Source organism: Coregonus lavaretus (assembly GCF_964263955.1).
Source record: "Coregonus lavaretus genome assembly, chromosome: 3".
Taxonomy (NCBI): Eukaryota; Metazoa; Chordata; class Actinopteri; order Salmoniformes; family Salmonidae; genus Coregonus; species Coregonus lavaretus.
Genome location: NC_139990.1, coordinates 73,140,208 through 73,160,241, shown reverse-complemented (window position 1 = coordinate 73,160,241; position 20,034 = coordinate 73,140,208). Strand labels below are relative to the sequence as shown.

Genomic DNA, 20,034 nt, shown 5'->3' with positions numbered 1-20,034 from the left:
TCACCATAGCAGTTTTTAGTGCAGTGGGGAAAGTGCCTGTGAACAGGGAGTGATTAACAATAGCTTGCACTTCCTAAAATATGCAATTAAAAACTGTTTTGAAGAAGGTTGTGGGGATAGGATCAAGATGATAACAACAACAACAAACTGCGTCTTACCTTTGTTGTTTTTGTTACCAAAAGTAGTGTCTGATCGAATAAAACCACTTGAAAAGATACTCTAGTGTCTCTCTCTCATTCTGAGTCGATTTCAATGAGTTTCCATCGTTTTACATGGCCAAGAATGTGTTTGAAGATGAAGTCAGTAGTTTGTTTCAATCACAACAGGCACTGTTTTGTCGCCATCTTCTGGATATATGATGCAATCCCAGTGGCTTGTAATTGTGCTAATTTAATTATACTGATCCAGAGCTTTCGATAGAGGGGTCACATGTCAAAATTGACCAATCGGTTGTTGAAATATCTAAGTGCGCACCTCATTGTCTCATATTAGTTGACTTGCTGCATTACGCAGAGCGCACAACAGCACTTCAATTTCGGAGGTAAAACGCAACGTTTATAAAAAATATGGCAGGCTCTAGTAACAAATATACAGTTACAGAGGCGTTATTAATTGTAACAGATGAAAGTTGGACTCCATGTATCCCCATTGACTCTGAATCGGAAGATGAGGACCTGCTTAGACCGGACGAACCAGACCCCAACGACGAGAACGACGGTTATCGTGTACAGGGCCCTACTCAAGCATCAGAAGAGTATGTAATCCCATTGTTATTTATTACTTCTAATACTACTATTACTAATGTATTGTATGAGTACAAAACATACATTCTAAAATATATATTTGAGTAACTGAAGCTCAACATAAGTTAGCGCTAGCTTAGCTTAGAGGCCCACACGCAAGTTTACTTACAATAGAATACTATGTGTATTATTTATTGTCACTGAATTATCACTTTAGTCAACATTCTCATAGTTCTAACTATTTATTTTATATATCTGACTGTTTTATGTCAGATTTGTCAATGAATGAATACAAGTGTGATTTAGTCATGATTTTCTTTTCTCCTTTGTCTTGTTTGCACAGTGAGGATTATAGGGGTGATGAGCCACATCCAGAGCATCTGCCTCCTCAGCCACAGCTTCCCCTTCCTCAGGCAGAGCCTCCTCTTCCTCAGCCTGGCCGCTTGTCTAGACAACGCACTTCTGCTCCCCTCCCTCGGCCACGGTCTTCATCGGACACTGAGTCCCCTGTAAAGAGCCCTCAACCCAAAAGAAAAGGGAAAGCTTTCTCAAAGTCAGCGCATCCAAGTAAGCGTGGTGGAGGTAGGCCTGCCACTCCAAGAGTCGGGGAGGAAGAAGAGGAAGAGGAAGACAGGTGGCATAATAGAGAAGAGAATGATGAACGACCAGACCCAATCCGGTTTATGCCCACCAGAGTCCCAGGCCCGACAATCGACACCGCTGCGTCATGGTCTCCCCTTTCACTCTTTCAACTGTTTTTTAGCACTTCGGTTGTCCGCACAATAATTTGCAACACTAATACAAATGCTGCCAAAAGACTGCAGTCTGGACTGAAATTCGCTTGGATACCACTAACGATGAAAGATTGTTACATTTTCCTGGCAATTCTGCTATACTCTGGGCTTGTCTCTGTACACGAGAGGGGCACCTACTGGAGGAAGGAATGGCCATATATTTCCACTTCCCTGGAGACACTATGACACGAGACCTTTGAAGCAATCATGTGGTCACTGCACTTGAGCAAACCAGAAGACGATGAAGCCAACAACACTAAAAAAGGCACTGCAGAATATGATAGACTTTTCAAGATCAAGCCCCTGTACACTGAGCTTACCAATGCCTGCAAATCACATTTCCAGCCATACCAAAACATCTCCATAGACGAAAGGATGGTGGCATCCAAGGCGAGAATAAGTATGTGGCAATATATGAAAGCAAAGCCCACTAAGTTGGGGTATATATTATTTGTACTAGCTGACTCTCATACTGCTTATACGTGGATTTTTTTTGTTTATGAAGGCAAGAGTGTGTTCACACTGTGATGAGTGTGATGGAAGGAGTCAGGAGCAGGAGGGTAATCACTGAATACAGAGTTTATTCCGTCTTTACACACAAATGCGCTGGAATAGCGACAAACGAAACAGGCACAGGGGAAACTATCTACCCTGACAATACACTGTAATGGTATCTCCATACAATACATAGGCACAGGGGAAATATCTACCCTGGCAACAAAATGGTACGAGTAGCTCCACCGAGCTCCACTACTCTCGCAATTAAACAATCACCCACAAGGACAAGGGGGCAGAGGGAACACTTATACACGGACTAACGAGGGGATAAGAACCAGGTGTGTGTAATGACAAGACAAGACAAATGGAATGATGAAAATAGGAGCGGCAGTGGTTAGTAAGCTGGTGACAACCAGCGCCGAAGCCTGCCCGAACAAGGAGGGGAGGCAGGCTCGGCGGAAGTCGTGACACACACCAGGCCAGGGACTAAGCTACACTTCAGTTATGGACTGGATGCCATTCCCTCTACTTGGTGGGGGCTATATACTTTTTGTAGACAATTTCTATTCTAGCCCTGACCTTTTTGAGGAACTACGTAGAATTAACACTGGTGCCTGTGGGACAATTAGAACGAACAGGATTGGTTTCCCACAAACCAAAAGGAACAACCTCCAAAAAAAGCAGAAAGGGGAGATTTGCGGTGGATACGCAAAGGAAATGTATTATTTGTAAAATGGATGGACACACGTGAGGTAACCATGTGCTCTACTGTACATGAAGAATTTAGTGGACAAACTGTCAAAAGGAAGGTAAAAGAGGGTGGTGTATGGCAGACTAAAACTGTGCCCGTCCCAGATGCGGTAGCCGACTACAACCGGCGCATGGGTGGAGTGGATTTATCCGACGCATTGATTGGATACTACAGTGTTCACCACAAGACGATGAAATGGTATAAGACTTTTCTTTCTCATTTTGTTGATATTGCTGTTGTAAATAGTTTCCTACTTCACAAAGAACTCCATAAGAACAACCCCACTAAGCCGTACACACAGAAGTAGTTCAGGGAAAAGCTACTCACAGAAATGGTGAGCTTTGCTAAACAGTCTGAACCGCAACCTCCACCACCAACATCCTGCATGCCAGAATACTATGGTGATGATGCCAGCAAAGACAAGAAGAACTGTAGGAGATGTCTGGATGTTGGCATCCCCAAAGTGAAAACACCTTTGTACTGCAGGAAGTGCCAAGTCCCTTTGTGCATTACATCAAAGCGTAACTGTTTCAAGGATTGGCACGACAGCAAGATTTAGGGTGAAAAGGTTATACATTTTGTGTGACAACCCACCCAAGGACACCATATCATTGTTTATAGTTTTGGGATGTGTGGACCTTTTGTTTTTACATTTGTTGTTTATAGTTTCTAATAAATCTGCTCAGTTTGGAGTCAAACTTTCCCATTGTATGGTTTATTTTAATGGGAACACGTATAGAGGTCTGGGAGAACATTGGAAACAACATCAAAACAGTTGTATTTTGATGGAATGTACACATATAGTGATATGTTAGTGAAATTAAATGACTTTTGCTGTCTGGTACATGATATAAAAGTCAAATGGCACTGATGGTGCCCAAATGTCTCCATTTGCTAATCTGCCTAAACATACTTCAACTAAAACCCCAACAACGTTGGTTTACTTTACTTTATTGGCATCAAACTTCACATAAGTACTCATCAGATATTGGGCTATGGTCCCATGGTGTTTAGGGGCTGCAGCTGCATAAATCAAATAAAGCATTCCCTATAAAACCTGAAGTTACTTTCAGGCGGAATCAAAACCTCCCAATTTATGCTGTGTTCTAGCTTCATGTACTCTGACACAGTAATACCCACATTAACTATTTCACTTCAAGATACATCTCACGTGTTACCTTTCTTTTGCTACCAAGATTATGTTTATAGCCCTTGTCGTTTTGGAGATACAGTGAGGGAAAAAAGTATGTGATCCCCTGCTAATTTTGTACGTTTGGCCACTGACAAAGAAATTATCCGTCTATAATTTTAATAGTAGGTTTATTTGAACAGTGAGAGACAGAATAACAACAAAAAAATCCAGAAAAACGCATGTCAAAAATGTTATAAATTGATTTGCATTTTAAAGAGGGAAATAAGTATTTGACCCCCTCTCAATCAGAAATATTTCTGGCTCCCAGGTGTCTTTTATACAGGTAACGAGCTGAGATTAGGAGCACACTCTTAAAGGGAGTGCTCCTAATCTCAGCTTGTTACCTGTATAAAAGACACCTGTCCACAGAAGCAATCAATCAATCAGATTCCAAACTCTCCATCATGGCCAAGACCAAAGAGCTCTCCAAGGATGTCAGGGACAAGATTGTAGACCTGGAATGGGCTACAAGACCATCGCCAAGCAGCTTGGTGAGAAGGTGACAACAGTTGGTGACGATTATTCGCAAATGGAAGAAACACAAAAGAACTGTCAATCTCCCTCAGCCTGGGGCTCCATGCAAGATCTCACCTCGTGGAGTTGCAATGATCATGAGAACGGTGAGGAATCAGCCCAGAACTACACGGGAGGATCTTGTCAATGATCTCAAGGCAGCTGGGACCATAGTCACCAAGAATAAATAATAATAATAATAATAATAATAATAATAAGAAAACAATTGGTAACACACTACGCCGTGAAGGACTGAAATCCTGCAGCGCCCGCAAGGTCCCCCTGCTCAAGAAAGCACATATACAGGCCCGTCTGAAGTTTGCCAATGAACATCTGAATGATTCAGAGGAGAACTGGGTGAAAGTGTTGTGGTCAGATTAGACCAAAATCGAGCTCTTTGGCATCAACTCAACTCGCCGTGATTGGGTATTCCAGCATGACAATGACCCAAAACACACGGCCAAGGCAACAAAGGAGTGGCTCAAGAAGAAGAACATTAAGGTCCTGGAGTGGCCTAGCCAGTCTCCAGACCTTAATCCCATAGAAAATCTGTGGAGGGAGCTGAAGGTTTGAGTTGCCAAACGTCAGGCTCAAAACCTTAATGACTTGGAGAAGATCTGCAAAGAGGAGTGGAACAAAATCCCTCCTGAGATGTGTGCAAACCTGGTGGCCAACTACAAGAAACGTCTGACCTCTGTGATTGCCAACAAGGGTTTTGCCACCAAGTACTAAGTCATGTTTTGCAGAGGGGTGAACTACTTATTTCCCTCATTAAAATGCAAATCAATTTATAACATTTTTGACATGGGTTTTTCTGGATTTTTTTGTTGTTATTCTGTCTCTCACTGTTCAAATAAACCTACCATTAAAATTATAGACTGATCATGTCTTTGTCAGTCAGGCAAACGTACAAAATCAGCAGGGGATCAAATAATGTTTTCCCTCACTGTATACTCTATTCAATTTGGGCATGCATTTTCGAGGCAGGCACTTTAGCCAGGTGCCTAGTGATGAAGAGGTTAACTATGCCGCAAACTCATCACATTTAGATGTGGAGGGAAGTTCACAGGTTTGTGGGGGTAGGATTTATCAGGCCATCAATTGTCGAGAAGAGCACTCTCAAATTATTCAGATTATTAGTGATCAAGTTAGAAAACTGAGCCCGTCTGGCATTTCTAATTGCCTTGTTATATATGCCAAGTTGCTCTCTCAGAATATCATAATGGACCTGCAACTATGACTTTTTCCACTTCCGCTCTGCCTTTCTGCAATTTCTCTTTAATTGATTTGTTTCCTCACTCAGCCAAGGGGCTCTCCATTTCGATGAGTCCTTTTTCAACCTTACTGGAGCAATGGCATCAATGGTTGCCCTTAATTTGCTATTAAAGTTATCAACTAAATCATCACAAGAGGAAGGCAGAATAGGTGATGATGTATTGTTCATACACTCAATAAAATCTGTAGCAACTTCAGAGGTAAGATAGCGTTTCTTAATAATGCGTGCAGTATTACCCTGTGCTATGGGCAACAAGGTAGTAAAAAATACACAGTGGTGATCAGATAAAGCAACATCAACAATAGAGGATATGTCAATAGAAAGCCCCTAGGTAATAACCAGGTCCAGAGTATGGCCACGGTTATGGGTGGGCCCAGTAACATGTTGGATAAAGTCCATAGAGCTCAAAAGATTAATACATTTAGTGGCCTTGGAGTCAGTCTCTTTGTCAACATGAGTATTAAAGTCGCCAACACAATGATTTTATCATAGTTCTCAAGGACAATAGTTCAGAGAAATTAGTAAAGAAAGTGACATCATTTGAGTCAATTGGAGGTGTACCTGTGGATGTATTTCAAGGCCTACCTTCAAACTCAGTGCCTCTTTGCTTGACATCATGGGACAATCAAAAGAAATCAGCCAAGACCTCAGAAAAAATATTGTAGACCTCCACAAGTCTGGTTCATCCTTGGGAGCAATTTCCAAACGCCTGAAGGTACCACATTCATCTGTACAAACAATAGTATGCAAGTATAAACACCATGGGACCACGCAGCCGTCATACCGCTCAGGAAGGAGACGCGTTCTGTCTCCTAGAGATTAACGTACTTTGGTGGGAAAAGTGCAAATCAATCCCAGAACAACAACAAAGGACCTTGTGAAGATGCTGGAGGAAACGGGTACAAAAGGATCTATATCCACAGTAAAACGAGTCCTATATCGACATAACCTGAAAGGCCGCTCAGCAAGGAAGAAGCCACTGCTCCAAAACCGCCATAAAAAAGCCAGACTACGGTTTGCAACTGCACATGGGGACAAAGATCGTACTTTTTGGAGAAATGTCCTCTGGTCTGATGAAACAAAAATAGAACTGTTTGGCCATAATGACCATCGTTATGTTTGGAGGAAAAAGGGGGTGCTTGCAAGCCATAGAACACCATCCCAACCGTGAAGCACGGGGGTGGCAGCATCATGCTGTGGGGCTGCTTTGCTGCAGGAGGGACTGGTGCACTTCACAAAATAGATGGCATCATGAGGAAGGAAAATGATGTGGATACATCAGTCAGGAAGTTAAAGCTTGGTCGCAAATGGGTCTTCCAAATGGACAATGACCCCAAGCATACTTCCAAAGTTTTGGCAAAATGGCTTAAGGACAACAAAGTCAAGGTATTGGAGTGGCCATCACAAAGCCCTGACCTCAATCCTATAGAAAATGTGTGGGCAGAACTGAAAAAGCGTGTGCGAGCAAGGAGGCCTACAAACTTGACTCAGTCACACCAGCTCTGTCAGGAGGAATGGGCCAAAATTCACCCAACTTATTGTGGGAAGCTTGTGGAAAGCAACCCGACTCGTTTGACCCAAGTTAAACAATTTAAAGGCAATGCTACCAAATACTAATTGAGTGTATGTAAACTTCTGACCCACTGGGAATGTGATGAAAGAAATAAAAGCTGAAATAAATCATTCTCTCTACTATTATTCTGACATTACACATTCTTAAAATAAACTGGTGATCCTAACTGACCTAAGACCATTTTTACTAGGATTAAATGTCAGGAATTGTGAAAAACTGAGTTTAAATGTATTTGGCTAAGGTATATGTAAACTTCCGACTTCAACTGTACGTTGTAAACGGTCATTCATAGGCTAGGTTGTAGCAACCTCATGATGGGTATAGGGAAAATGGGAGTATCCTGTAGTAAGTAGCCTAAACCTATCCCTGTTACATTGAGCTGGGTGAATGGTATATGAATGACAGTCATCCAATATGCTATAATAGAAATAATGCCATGCTCATAAAAAAAAGAATCGTCCTCCCTCATCTTAAACGGCACCGACTGCCACTGCATCAGATATGTGCGGTATCCCTTAGGGCAGTTGCCTTGGGCCGTTACTCTTCTCTATTTTTACAAATGATTTGCCACTTGTCTTACAAGAAGCTAAAATGACTATGTATGCTGATGATTGCACACTCTACACATCAGGATGTTAGTCAGTGTCAGAGTGGGTATTTTGAAAAATAAACTGGTCTTAAATACTAAAACCAAAAGCATTGTATTTGGTTCAAAGTATTCTCTTAGACGTAAACCTCAACTGGAGTTGTACATAAAGGGTGTGACCATTGAACAAGTTGAAGAAGCTAAACTCCTAGGAGTAACATTGGATGGTCAATTATCATGGTCAAGTCATATTGACAAAGTTGTTGTGAAGATGGAGAGAGGTACGTTATTATGGACATTGGTGTTGACCGTGACCTTTTATCCTCCTGTGATGTCATCACCCAGAATTGGCACAGCATTAATGGAACACTACCTCATGTTGAGTTGGGTATATCGCTCTCCTGTTTTCTACCTTTTGTACATGGCTGTACCCATTTATTTTGTAGTTTGCAAGTAAAGGCAATGAACATTGAAACGCGTGTGGATAATCCTTGTAAAGCTACCACTTTTTTTTGGCGATGAGGATAAAACTTTGAGGTCAGCTGGTACGTGATGTTGCGCTAGCTAGCTAAGAAACCGTGAGTTAGCCATCCATTTTTTTGGAGAGCAGGAGCCGCCGGAGGGAATCGCCGAAGTTGAGAATCAGCAGCAACAAGTGGAAATCGCTAACGAGAATCAAGGAAAAGTTTGCGTTACAATGGCAATATTTGGGACTATCAATGAGTTTTTGGAAAAGAACGAGGACAGAATATGTAAAAAGGTTGGAACACTTTTTCTTGGCAAATGGAATTACAGATGAGACTAAACAGCGCTCTATTCTCTTGAATAATAATGGCACCGGATGAGATGGCTGCCCCCTAACCAATTGTGCTATTATGTGTGTTTCTTTGCGTTATTTGTAATTTATTCTGTACATAATGTTTCTGCCACCGTCTCTTATGATCAAAAAGAGCTTCTGGATATCAGGACAGCGATTACTCACCTCGTATTGGACGAAGATTTTTTCTTCAACAAGTCGGACGCGAAGGATATTCTACAGACACCCGACAAGGCCCAAATCCCCGTCATTCGCATGAGAAAGAGATGGAGATATCGTGGACGTAGGTCGGGGTGCTTTGTAAGGATCCGACGGCGAACAAGTTATATGCCTCTACCATCAGTCCTATTAGCCAACGTACAATCATTGGAAAACAAAATAGATGACCTACGATCACGGATATCCTACCAACGGGACATTAAAAACTGTAATATCTTATGTTTCACCGAGTCGTGGCTGAACGACGAAATGGACAACATACAGCTGGCGGGATATACGCTACATCGGCAGGATAGAACGGCTGACTCCGGTAAGACAAGGAGGCCTGTGTGTATTTGTAAACAAATAGACCTCCTTTACTCCATACACAGAGACGCGTACAAAGCTCTCCCTCGCCCTCCATTTGGCAAATCTGACCATAATTCTATCCTCCTGATTCCTAATTATAAGCAAAACCTAAAGCAGGAAGCACCAGTGACTCGGTTAATAAAGAAGTGGTCAGATGACGCAGATGCTAAGCTACAGGACTGTTTTGCTAGCACAGAATGGAATATGTTCTGGGATTCTCCCGATTGCATTGAGGAGTACACCACATCAGTCACTGGCTTCATCAATAAGTGCATCAATGATGTCCCCACAGTGACCGTACGTACATACCCCAACCAGAAGACATGGATTACAGGCAACATCTGCACTCAGCTAAAGTGTAGAGCTGCCGCTTTCAAGGAGCGGGACTCTAACCTGGACGCTTATAAGAAATCCAGCTATGCCCTTCGACGAACCATCAAAGAGGCAAAGAGTCAATACAGGACTAAGTTTGAATCGTACTACACCGGTGTCCACATCACCAACAAACTATCATGGTCCAAACACACCAAGAGGGCACGACAAAGCCTATTCCCCCTCAGAAAATATTTGGCATGTGTCCTCAGATCCTCAAAAAGTTATACAGCTGCACCATCAAGAGGAGCATCCTGACTGGTTGCATCACTGCCTGGTATGGCAACTTCTCGGCCTCTGACCGCAAGGCACTGGGCAGGGCAGACTGGGCAGGGTAAGTTCAAATCGAAGAAGCTGCAGCCAGCAGCGCACCATCTAGAGAGCACAGAAGAAGAGGATTGTTCCTACAACATGTTTAATGTAAGTGAGCCGCGTGAGGAACCTATCTATGATACAGTGGAGGTAGATGGAAAAGAGATGAGGATGGAGGTTGACACAGGGGCCTCTCCATCTGTCATAAGTGAGGAGACCTACAGAAAGACCTGGGACTCAAAATAGGCTCCTGCCATCACACCGGCAGGGATCAGACTGCGTATGTACACTGGAGAGACCATACCATTGCTGGGGGCTCTAGAGGTGGATACAACAGCCAGGAAGCGAGAGCATGGCTCCTGGTGGTTAAAGGGAATGGGCCTAGTCTACTAGGGCGTGACTGGCTCAACAAAATACAACTGAACTGTGGTGAAATAAAACACACACAAGTGACTGGATGTCATTCAAAAGTACTCTGAGGTTTTCAGAGATGAACTGGGCATGCTGCAGGGTCCTGTTCGTGGATCCTCAAGCAGAGCCTAGTTTTTTCAAGCCCAGGACAGTAACCTACGCCATGAAAAAGAAAGTGGAGGATGAGTTGGAGCGGCTGCAAGAAACATCATTACACCCAATCAGTTCTCCCGCTGGGCAGCTCCAATCATTCCCGTTCTGAAAAGTGACGGCACGGTGCGTATATGCGGGGACTACAAACTCACCATTAAGATGGCCTCCAAGCTGGACACTTACCCGCTGCCGCGGGTGGAGGACCTGTTCGCAACGCTTGCAGGAGGAAAGACGTTTTCAAAGCTGGACATGAGCCATGCCTACCAACAGCTCCTCCTGGACGAGGAATCAAAAGAGTATGTTACAGTCAATACTCACAAAGGCTTGTTCAAATACAACCGCTTGGTTTTCGGGTTGGCATCCAGTCCGGCCATTTTCCAGAGGACAATGGACAATCTGTTGCAGGGGATCCCTCATGTAGCAGTGTACCTGGACGACATCTTGGTTACAGGGGAGACGGAGGAGGAGCACCTCCGCAATCTGGACCAGGTGTTAACGAGACACTCTGAGGCAGGGCTGCGCCTGAAGCGTAGCAAGTGCACCTTCCAAGCACAGAGCGTGACATACCTAGGTCACAAGATCACAGGGTCTGTGTCCTGTGGTGGACAAAGTCAGAGCAATTAAGGATGCTCCAAACCCCAAGAACGTGTCCGAGCTTAGGTTGTTCCTGGGCATGGTGAATTACTATGGTAAGTTCCTCCCTGAGGTCTCAACAGTGTTGGCTCCACTGTACCAGCTGCTCCACAAAGACTGTAATTGGAAGTGGGGACCAGCACAAAAGAAAGCTTTCAAGGAAGTAAAGGCACTACTACAATCAGCACAACTGCTGGTTCACTTCGACCAATACAAAGAGATCATCCTGTCATGTGACACCTCGCCCTATGGCGTCGGGGCAGTACTCTCTCATCAGATGGAGGATGGGTCAGAAAAACCTATTGGATTTGCATTGCGCACGCTGAGAAGGAATATTCACAGTTAGAGAAGTAAGTTCTAGCCATAGTCTTTGCTGTAAAATGTTTTTATCAGTACCTCTAAGGTCATAATTTCACCATATGCACTGACCACAAGCCCCTGATGAGCCTTTTCAGTGAATCAAGATGTATTCCTCCCATGGCTTCAGCAAGGATACAGCGCTGGGCTCTCACACTTTCAGCTCACTAATACACCATTGTGTACAGAGCGGGGAAGGACAACCAAATTACACTGTCTACATCCGCAACTTCACAAGCAGCCAACGCTGGTTGCCAGGTATCATTCTGAGTCAGAGTGGTCCAGTCTCCTTTGTAGTCAAACTGACTGATGGTCGAGTCATACGCAGACACCAGGACCACATCCGGCTACGCTATGACAAATAAAATCCAATGTATTCAGACAAAACAGCTGTGGGGGGTAGTGCACAAATGGAAACACCACAGGGAACAGTTTCTGAGGAACAGGGGCATTCAGTGGCTCCAGGAGAGGGTGATGTACTGTCTCTTACCAACACCCGACCCACTCCTGTGCCCTCAGACCCAGCTCCACTGGGACACGCCTCACCTGTGTCTAGTGAAACACCAGGAGTACTGCGCACATCACAGGCTCCTGACAGACTGACTATAATTGAGACTAGGAGACTCATGGTGTTAGTTTTTGAATAGCAGACATAGTTGAAAGAAAAAGGTCTGTTATCTTTGTTTGTTTACAGTTGCAGTAACACTAGCACAAGTTCTAAAGTATTGTAAAGAAAAGAAGAGGAAGCACTGTTGTTGTTTAGTTGTTGACTTGTATACTTAATGTATTTTCCTCGCAGGAGGATTGAAATTAAGGGGGAAGAAGTGCTATAGTGTGCACACTATATAAATAATTCCTACTGAATAGGTGGTGTACTGAACTGCAGTATAGTATTATTACTATTCATGGGAGCATGGTTATTATGGACATTGGTGTTGACCGTGACCTTTACCCTGCTGTGAAGTCATCACCCGGAGTCGGCACAGCATCAACGGGACTAACCACTTGTATAATCTATTTGCATACACTTCAAACATACATACATACCCCACCAGACACGCCACTACAAGTTTCTTCATGATACACAAACCAAAAACAATCAGTTATGTATAGAGCCATATCATTGTGGAATGCTCTGCCACCAGAAGTTACTCGGGCAAAAAGCAAGTTTAGCTTTAAAAAACAGATAAAAACATGTATCACAGCGCCACTGTATATACTGAGTGTACAAAACATTAAGAACACCTTCCTAATATTGAGTTTCACAACCCCTTTTGCCTCAATTCATCGGGGCATGGACTCTACAAGGTGTCGAAAGCATTCCACAGCGATGCTGACCCATGTTGACTCCAATGCTTCCCATAGTTGTGTCAAACTGGCTGGATGTCCTTTGGGTAGTGGACCATTCTTGATACACACGGGAAACTGTTGAGCGTGAAAAACACAGCAGAGTTGCAGTTCTTGACACACTCAAACCGGTGCGCCTGGCACCTACTACCATACCCTGTTCAAAGGCAGTTAAATATTTTGTCTTGCCCATTCACCCTCTGAATGGAACGCATAAACAATCCATGTCTCAATTGTCTCTAGGCTTAAAAATAATTATTTAACCTGTCTCCTCCCGATCATCTACACTGATTGAAGTGGATTTAACAAGTGACATCAATATGGGATCATAGCTTTCACCTGGGTTCACCTGGTCAGTCTATGTCATGGAAAGAGCAGGCGTTCATAATGTTTTGTACACTCAGTGTAAATGAATAGTGTGTACATTTTATTTTTGTTGTCTCTTGGTGACTTTCCTATATGTAACTCTTATTTATTTAATGTGATATCTTATGTTGTTCTTGTCTATAACTGTTCTGTATTTCGTTATGTATTTGTATGTTTTATGTGGACCCCAGGAAGAGTAGCTGCTGCATGTACAGTAGCTAATGGGGATCCTAATAAACTAATCTAAACATGTAAACCATAGGCCTAGCTTAATTAATCAGACTATGAGACTAGGACATAATGCCCTGATATGACTTGGCTCAGTGACATAGGAGAGAGTAGGCTAGGCTAGGCTAGGCTAGGCTAGGCTAGGAATGTAACCATTTAATCACTGGCACGGAGGCCAATCAAAGTAGATCAGGTTTGCATTAGCTTACATGCTGCATATTAAACAACATCAAAGGAATGGTAAATTATAGCAGTATGCTAATTAATACACATAATAGTCCATACTATAGCCTATATAGACTAGAACAGTGGCCAACAACCTTCTCTTAGTCAAGATCACTTTCTGAGTCAAAATGCAAGCCAAGTGCAATTCTCTGCTGGTCCGCGGGACATCAAGTGCACCTACAATGTATTGTGTGATATCAATTAAATAATCAATAGCCTATAGGGCCTAACTATAGTGCATGGGCGGAGAACCACGGGGCAAAGTTATATTTCCAATTAAATTTGCTGTGGGCTCGTGGAAGCTGCTGTAGACACGGTGATCTAAGCTATCTGATTGGCCAGCAATATGCCTACACGTGCACCTGATTTAGCTCTCTGGACAGATAAAAGAGTTATGCCATCTGCAGACGCACAAATATCCCAATGAAACGCTAAACTCTCACCATTACAATAACTGGGGCGGTTAGCATTTTTGGGGGGGATATGATATTTGTGTGTCTAACTTTCTCACTCATCATTATTCACGATTCATTCAGGATTATCCGTAATCATGGTAGCATCCACATTAATGTAGAAGTGTTAAGAAACATTATATGCTTAACCACAGTGTCAGTAGGAAGCTCAGGTCGTGGTCCTTCTTTGCCGATGGCTAATTCCCACAGTGTCTCTTCTTCATTCTCGCAGTGACGTAGATTCAAGTGGATTTTCAGTCTGTTTGTATTGGGGGGTTAGCAGTTAGCTGACCAAATGGATTGTTTGAAATGTACCTTGTCTCTTTCTCTTTCCAGGCTAATGCATGAAGTAACTTCAGCCCTCAGGAATCACAGAATACTGTTCCACCTCTTCTCTCCTTCTCCGGGAGCATGCCATCTGAACCTTGTGTCAGGTAAGAGCTGGTGAATCTGTGGGCACACACATACACACACACACACGTGAAACATACACACACACACACGTGAAACATACACACACAAGTACAGTACATCACTGGGGCCAAGCTTCCTGCCATCCAGGACCTCTATACCAGGCGGTGTCAGAGGAAGGCCCTAAAAATAGTCAAAGACTCCAGCCACCCTAGTCATAGACTGTTCGCTCTGCTACCGCAAGGCAAGCGGTACCAGCGCGCCAAGTCTAGGTCCAAAAGGCTTCTTAACAGCTTCTACCCCCAAGCCATAAGGCTCCTGAACAGCTAATCAAATTGCTACCCGGACTATTTGCATTGTACCCACCCCCACCCCCAACCGCCTCTTTTACGCTGCTGCTACTCTCTGTTTATTATCTATGCATAGTCACTTTAACTATACTTACATGTACATATTAGCTCAATTACCTCGACTAACTGGTGCCCCCGCACATTGACTCTGTAACGGTACCCCCTGTATATAGCCTCACTACTGTTATTGTTACTGTTATTATACTACTTTTATTTTTTACTTATCTATTGTTTACTTAACACTTATTTTTCTTAAAACTGCATTGTTGGTTAAGGGCTTGTAAGTAAGCATTTCACTGTAAGGTCTACACCTGTTGTATTTGGCGCATGTGACAAATGTTGACAATGTTGAACAGCAGCTGCTGGGCCTTGGAGGTGGCCATTATGGGGCTCCAGTGCTTCACCACGCACCCTGAGAACGCACACACACACACACACACACACACACACACACACACACACACACACACACACACCAGACTTGTGTTCAAATACTACAAATACTAAATACTATTGAAGGTGACACACCAAGCTGGAGATGTGGCAGGTAGCCTAGCGGCTAAGAGTGTTGGGCGAGTGACGAAAGGTCGCTGGTTCGAATCCCTGACCTGAATAGGTGAAAAATCTGTCCATGTTGCCTTGAGCAAGGCACTTAACCCTAATTGCTCTGTTAAGTCTCTCTAGATAAGAGTGTCTGCTAAATGACTAAAATTAGATGAGCAGAGAGACAAGAAAGGTGATGACGAGAGAGACAGAGATTTTCCCCCAGCATTTACTGATCTCTCTCTCTCTCTCTCTCTCTCTCTCTCTCTCTCTCTCTCTCTCTCTCTCTCTCCCCCCCCCCCCCCCCCAGTGGGAAGGAGCTGGTAACAGACCAGAGGCTATGCCAGTCCAAGTCTCACCAGGACTCCGTCCTCTCCGCCCTCAACCAGCAGAGGAAGGACGGCCTACTCTGTGATGTCACCCTGGTCGCCGGCGACCAGAAGTTCCACGCCCATAAAGCGGTGCTGGCGGCGTGCAGTGATTACTTCCGGGTGAGTTTGGACCTGGGGAGAACACTGCACTCTTAGAAAAAAGAGTGGAACCCTTTTGGGTTCCATGTACAGTCGTGGTCAAAAGTTTTGAGAATGACACAAGTATTGGTCTTCACAAAGTTCGCTGCTTCAGTGTTTTGAGATATTTTTGTCAGATGTTACTATGGTATACTGAAGTATAATTACAAACATTCCATAAGTGTCAAAGGCTTTTATTGACAATTATATTAAGTTTATGCAAAGAGTCAATATTTTTGAACATTGTATTTTTGGCAGGCAATTGTTGTTTTGGCGGACGGTTGTTGTGGTTGGTCCTGTGTTCTCCCTGGCGTCCTTTCCCCCTTGCGGCAGGTGCGTGATGCAGGCTTGCCTACGCCTAGCGAACAGTTTTTAAAATTATATGAGAAAAAAATATTCAATTTTATTTGGAACGGCAAGAATATGAATTCGGAGGACAGAAATTATTAAATATTAAAGCATTAGACCTATCACTAAAAGCTTCAGTCATACAAAAATTATACTTAAATCCGAACTGGTTCTCTAGCAAACTAGTAAGATTGTCTCACCCAATGTTCAAGAATGGCCTTTTTCCCTTTATTCAGATTACAACCCCTCACTTTCAGGTATTTGAAAAGGAAATCATCTCCCAAATATCACTATTTCTAAAACAAGCCATATAAAGTTGGTTGCAATTTCAATTTAATCCTCCAGAAATGACAGAACAAATATTGCAACAAATATTGTGGTTAAACTCAAATATACTAATTGATAAAAAACCTTTATTTTTTCAGAAAAAAAAAAAGGTATAATCTTTGTAAATGATATTATCGGTAGGAATGGTGGAGTTATGTTGCACATGCAGCTAACAAAAACATATAGAAATGTCTGCTCTACCCAAAATTACAACCAAATAACCAGTCTATCATTTTAATGGTAGGTTTATTTGAACAGTGAGAGACAGAATAACAACAAAAACATCCTGAAAAACACATGTCAAAAATGTTATAAATTGATTTGCATTTTAATGAGGGAAATAAGTATTTGATCCCCTCTCAATCAGAAAGATTTCTGGCTCCCAGGTGTCTTTTATACAGGTAACGAGCTGAGATTAGGAGCACACTCTTAAAGGGAGTGCTCCTAATCTCAGTTTGTTACCTGTATAAAAGACACCTCTCCACAGAAGCAATCAATCAATCAGATTCCAAACTCTCCACCATGGCCAAGACCAAAGAGCTCTCCAAGGATGTCAGGGACAAGATTGTAGACCTACACAAGGCTGGAATGGGCTACAAGACCATCGCCAAGCAGCTTAGTGAGAAGGTGACAACAGTTGATGCGATTATTCACAAATGGATGAAACACAAAATAACTGTCAATCTCTCTCGGCCTGGGGCTCCATGCAAGATCTCACCTCGTGGAGTTGCAATGATCATGAGAACGGTGAGGAATCAGCCCAGAACTACATGGGAGGATCTTGTCAATGATCTCAAGACAGCTGGGACCATAGTCACCAAGAAAACAATTGGTAACACACTACGCCATGAAGGACTGAAATCCTGCAGCGCCTGCAAGCTCCCCCTGCTCAAGAAAGCACACATGCAGGGCAGTCTGAAGTTTGCCAATGAACATCTGAATGATTCAGCAGAGAACTGGGTGAAAGTGTTGTGGTCAGATGAGACCAAAATGGAGCTCTTTGGCATCAACTCAAATCGGCATGTTTGGAGGAGGAGGAATGCTGCCTATGACCCCAAGAACACCATCCCCACCATCAAACATGGAGGTGGAAACATTATGCTTTGGGGGTGTTTTTCTGCTAAGGGGACAGGACAACTTCACCGCGTCAAAGGGACAATGGATATCAGTTTGTCCCTGATGTTTTTCCTGGAGAGAAGTGGCTTCTTTGCTGCCCTTCTTGACACCAGGCCATCCTCCAAAAGTATTTGCCTCACTGTGCGTGCAGATGCACTCACACCTGCCTGCTGCCATTCCTGAGCAAGCTCTGCACTGTTGGTGCCCTGATCCCGCAGCTGAATCAACTTTAGGAGACGGTCCTGGCGCTTGCTGGACTTTCTTGGGCGCCCTGACGCCTTCTTCACAACAATTGAACCTCTCTCCTTGAAGTTCTTGATGATCCGATAAATGTTTATTTAGGTGCAATCTTACTAGCAGCAATATCCTTGCCTGTGAAGCCCTTTTTGTGCAAAGCAATGACGACGGCACGTGTTTCCTTGCAGGTAACCATGGTTAACAGAGGAAGAACAATGATTTCAAGCACCACCCTCCTTTTAAAGCTTCCAGTCTGTTATTCTAACTCAATCAGCATGACAGAGTGATCTCCAGCCTTGTCCTCGTCAACACTCTCACCTGTGTTAACGAGAGAATCACTGACATAATGGCAGCTGGTCCTTTTGTGGCAGGGCTGAAATGCAGTGGAAATGTTTTTGGGGGATTAAGTTCATTTTCATGGCAAAGAGGGACTTTGCAATTAATTGCAATTCATCTGATCACTCTTCATGACATTCTGGAGTATATGCAAATTGCCATCATCAAAACTGAGGCAGTAGACTTTGTGAAAATTAGTATTTGTGTCATTCTCAAAACTTTTTACAATGACTGTAGAACCCTTTCCACAGAGGGTTCTACATGGTACCCAAAAGGGTTCTACTTGGAACCAAAAAGGGTTCTACCTGGAACCAAAAAGGGTTATCTTATTGTCACGAACCGGCTCAAGTTCGTAACAAAAGGGAGACACGTGGAGACAAGGAATACTCAGAGTATATATTTATTAACTAAAGTAAACTAAATCAAATAACAATGGTGTGTGTAATCAGTAGTGTAAGTGAGTGTTTGCATGCATAAATGTAATATGGAAAGGTGTTGAGAGGTGCCAAAGCAACAACCAAAAAACCACAAAAATACCACAACCAAAGTCAAAGTATCTGCCTGGAGAGAGTCTCCTCAATGAATGTGGAAGAGGTCCATTTATGTTGGGACACACCCGTCCCAGGTGTTTCCCATGTAGCTGACGACCCTCCCAACTCCGCCCACCGGCATCCTAATAAGGAAACAAGAGCAAAGAGAGAATACGGCAGACAGAGTGGGAGGGTTGTCGTCGTCGTCCCCCCCCCCCCCCATAAAACCGGGGACCAACAAGGACCCCGGACCAACGTACCAGCCCCTGCGTCCCAAACCGACAAATTGTACATGTTCACACCTCCACTTGCCCCAACCATCATCCTCCTCTCCAGACCTCAGCAACCTTTACACAGGAAGCAACCTTTAAGAGGAAAGAAGAACACAAGACTAGGAGGGGACAAACAGGAAAGATAGAACATGACAAAATCAAACAATGGTCGGTCACATCAATATTCAGGAACAGGGCGCACGAGAGAGCGCATCAGCAATCACGTTATCAGTCCCCCCGGATGTGCCGCACATCTAGATGGAAGGATTGTAAAAATAAACACCATCTCATTAGAGAAGACCATACATACACAGCCTTAGCTTTCAGCAAATATGTCAAGGGAGCGACCACAGTAGAGAAGTTCCTACAAAAACCACGATAATACCCAATCATTCCCAAGAAACGCATCAGTTCCTTTTTAGTAGTTGGTAGTGGAAAAGCATCAATAGCTACCACTTTAGCCCGAACAGGACGCACTTCACCCTGCCCAACCACCTTATCCAAGGTATGTCGCCTGAGCAAACTCACATTTAGCCAAATTTATCGTGAGGCGACCCGCAGCCAGATGTCCGAACAAGGCTTGAATACGGAACAGATGTTCCTCCCAAGTATCTGCATACATCACTACATCGTCCAGATAAACAGCGCACCCGGCCAGACCAGAGACAACCCTATTCATAAGTCGCTGAAAAGTGGCAGGCGAATTACGCAGTCCGAAACTCATAACCGAATACGAGTACAGACCAAAAGGTGTAATAAAGGCAGAGATTTCACGTGCCCTACTCGTCAGTGGCACCTGCCAATAGCCCTTTAACAGGTCAAATTTGCTCACAAACTTAGCTGCGCCGACTTGATCAACGCAGTCCTCCATCCGAGGAAGAGGAAATGA

At 43.6% G+C, this 20,034-nt stretch overlaps 1 protein-coding gene across 1 annotated transcript in view; it reads left to right on the top strand.

Annotated features, from left to right (window-relative positions):
• Window positions 1-20,034, top strand: part of LOC311117911 (kelch-like protein 32) — a 61,934-nt gene that overhangs the window by 6,247 nt on the left and 35,653 nt on the right. Inside the window, exons 2-3 of the mRNA XM_084157578.1 lie at window positions 14,503-14,600; window positions 15,781-15,961. Coding sequence (XP_084013704.1) covers window positions 14,578-14,600; window positions 15,781-15,961 — 204 coding nt within the window. The 5' untranslated portion in view covers window positions 14,503-14,577. The remainder of the gene's footprint in view (window positions 1-14,502; window positions 14,601-15,780; window positions 15,962-20,034) is intronic.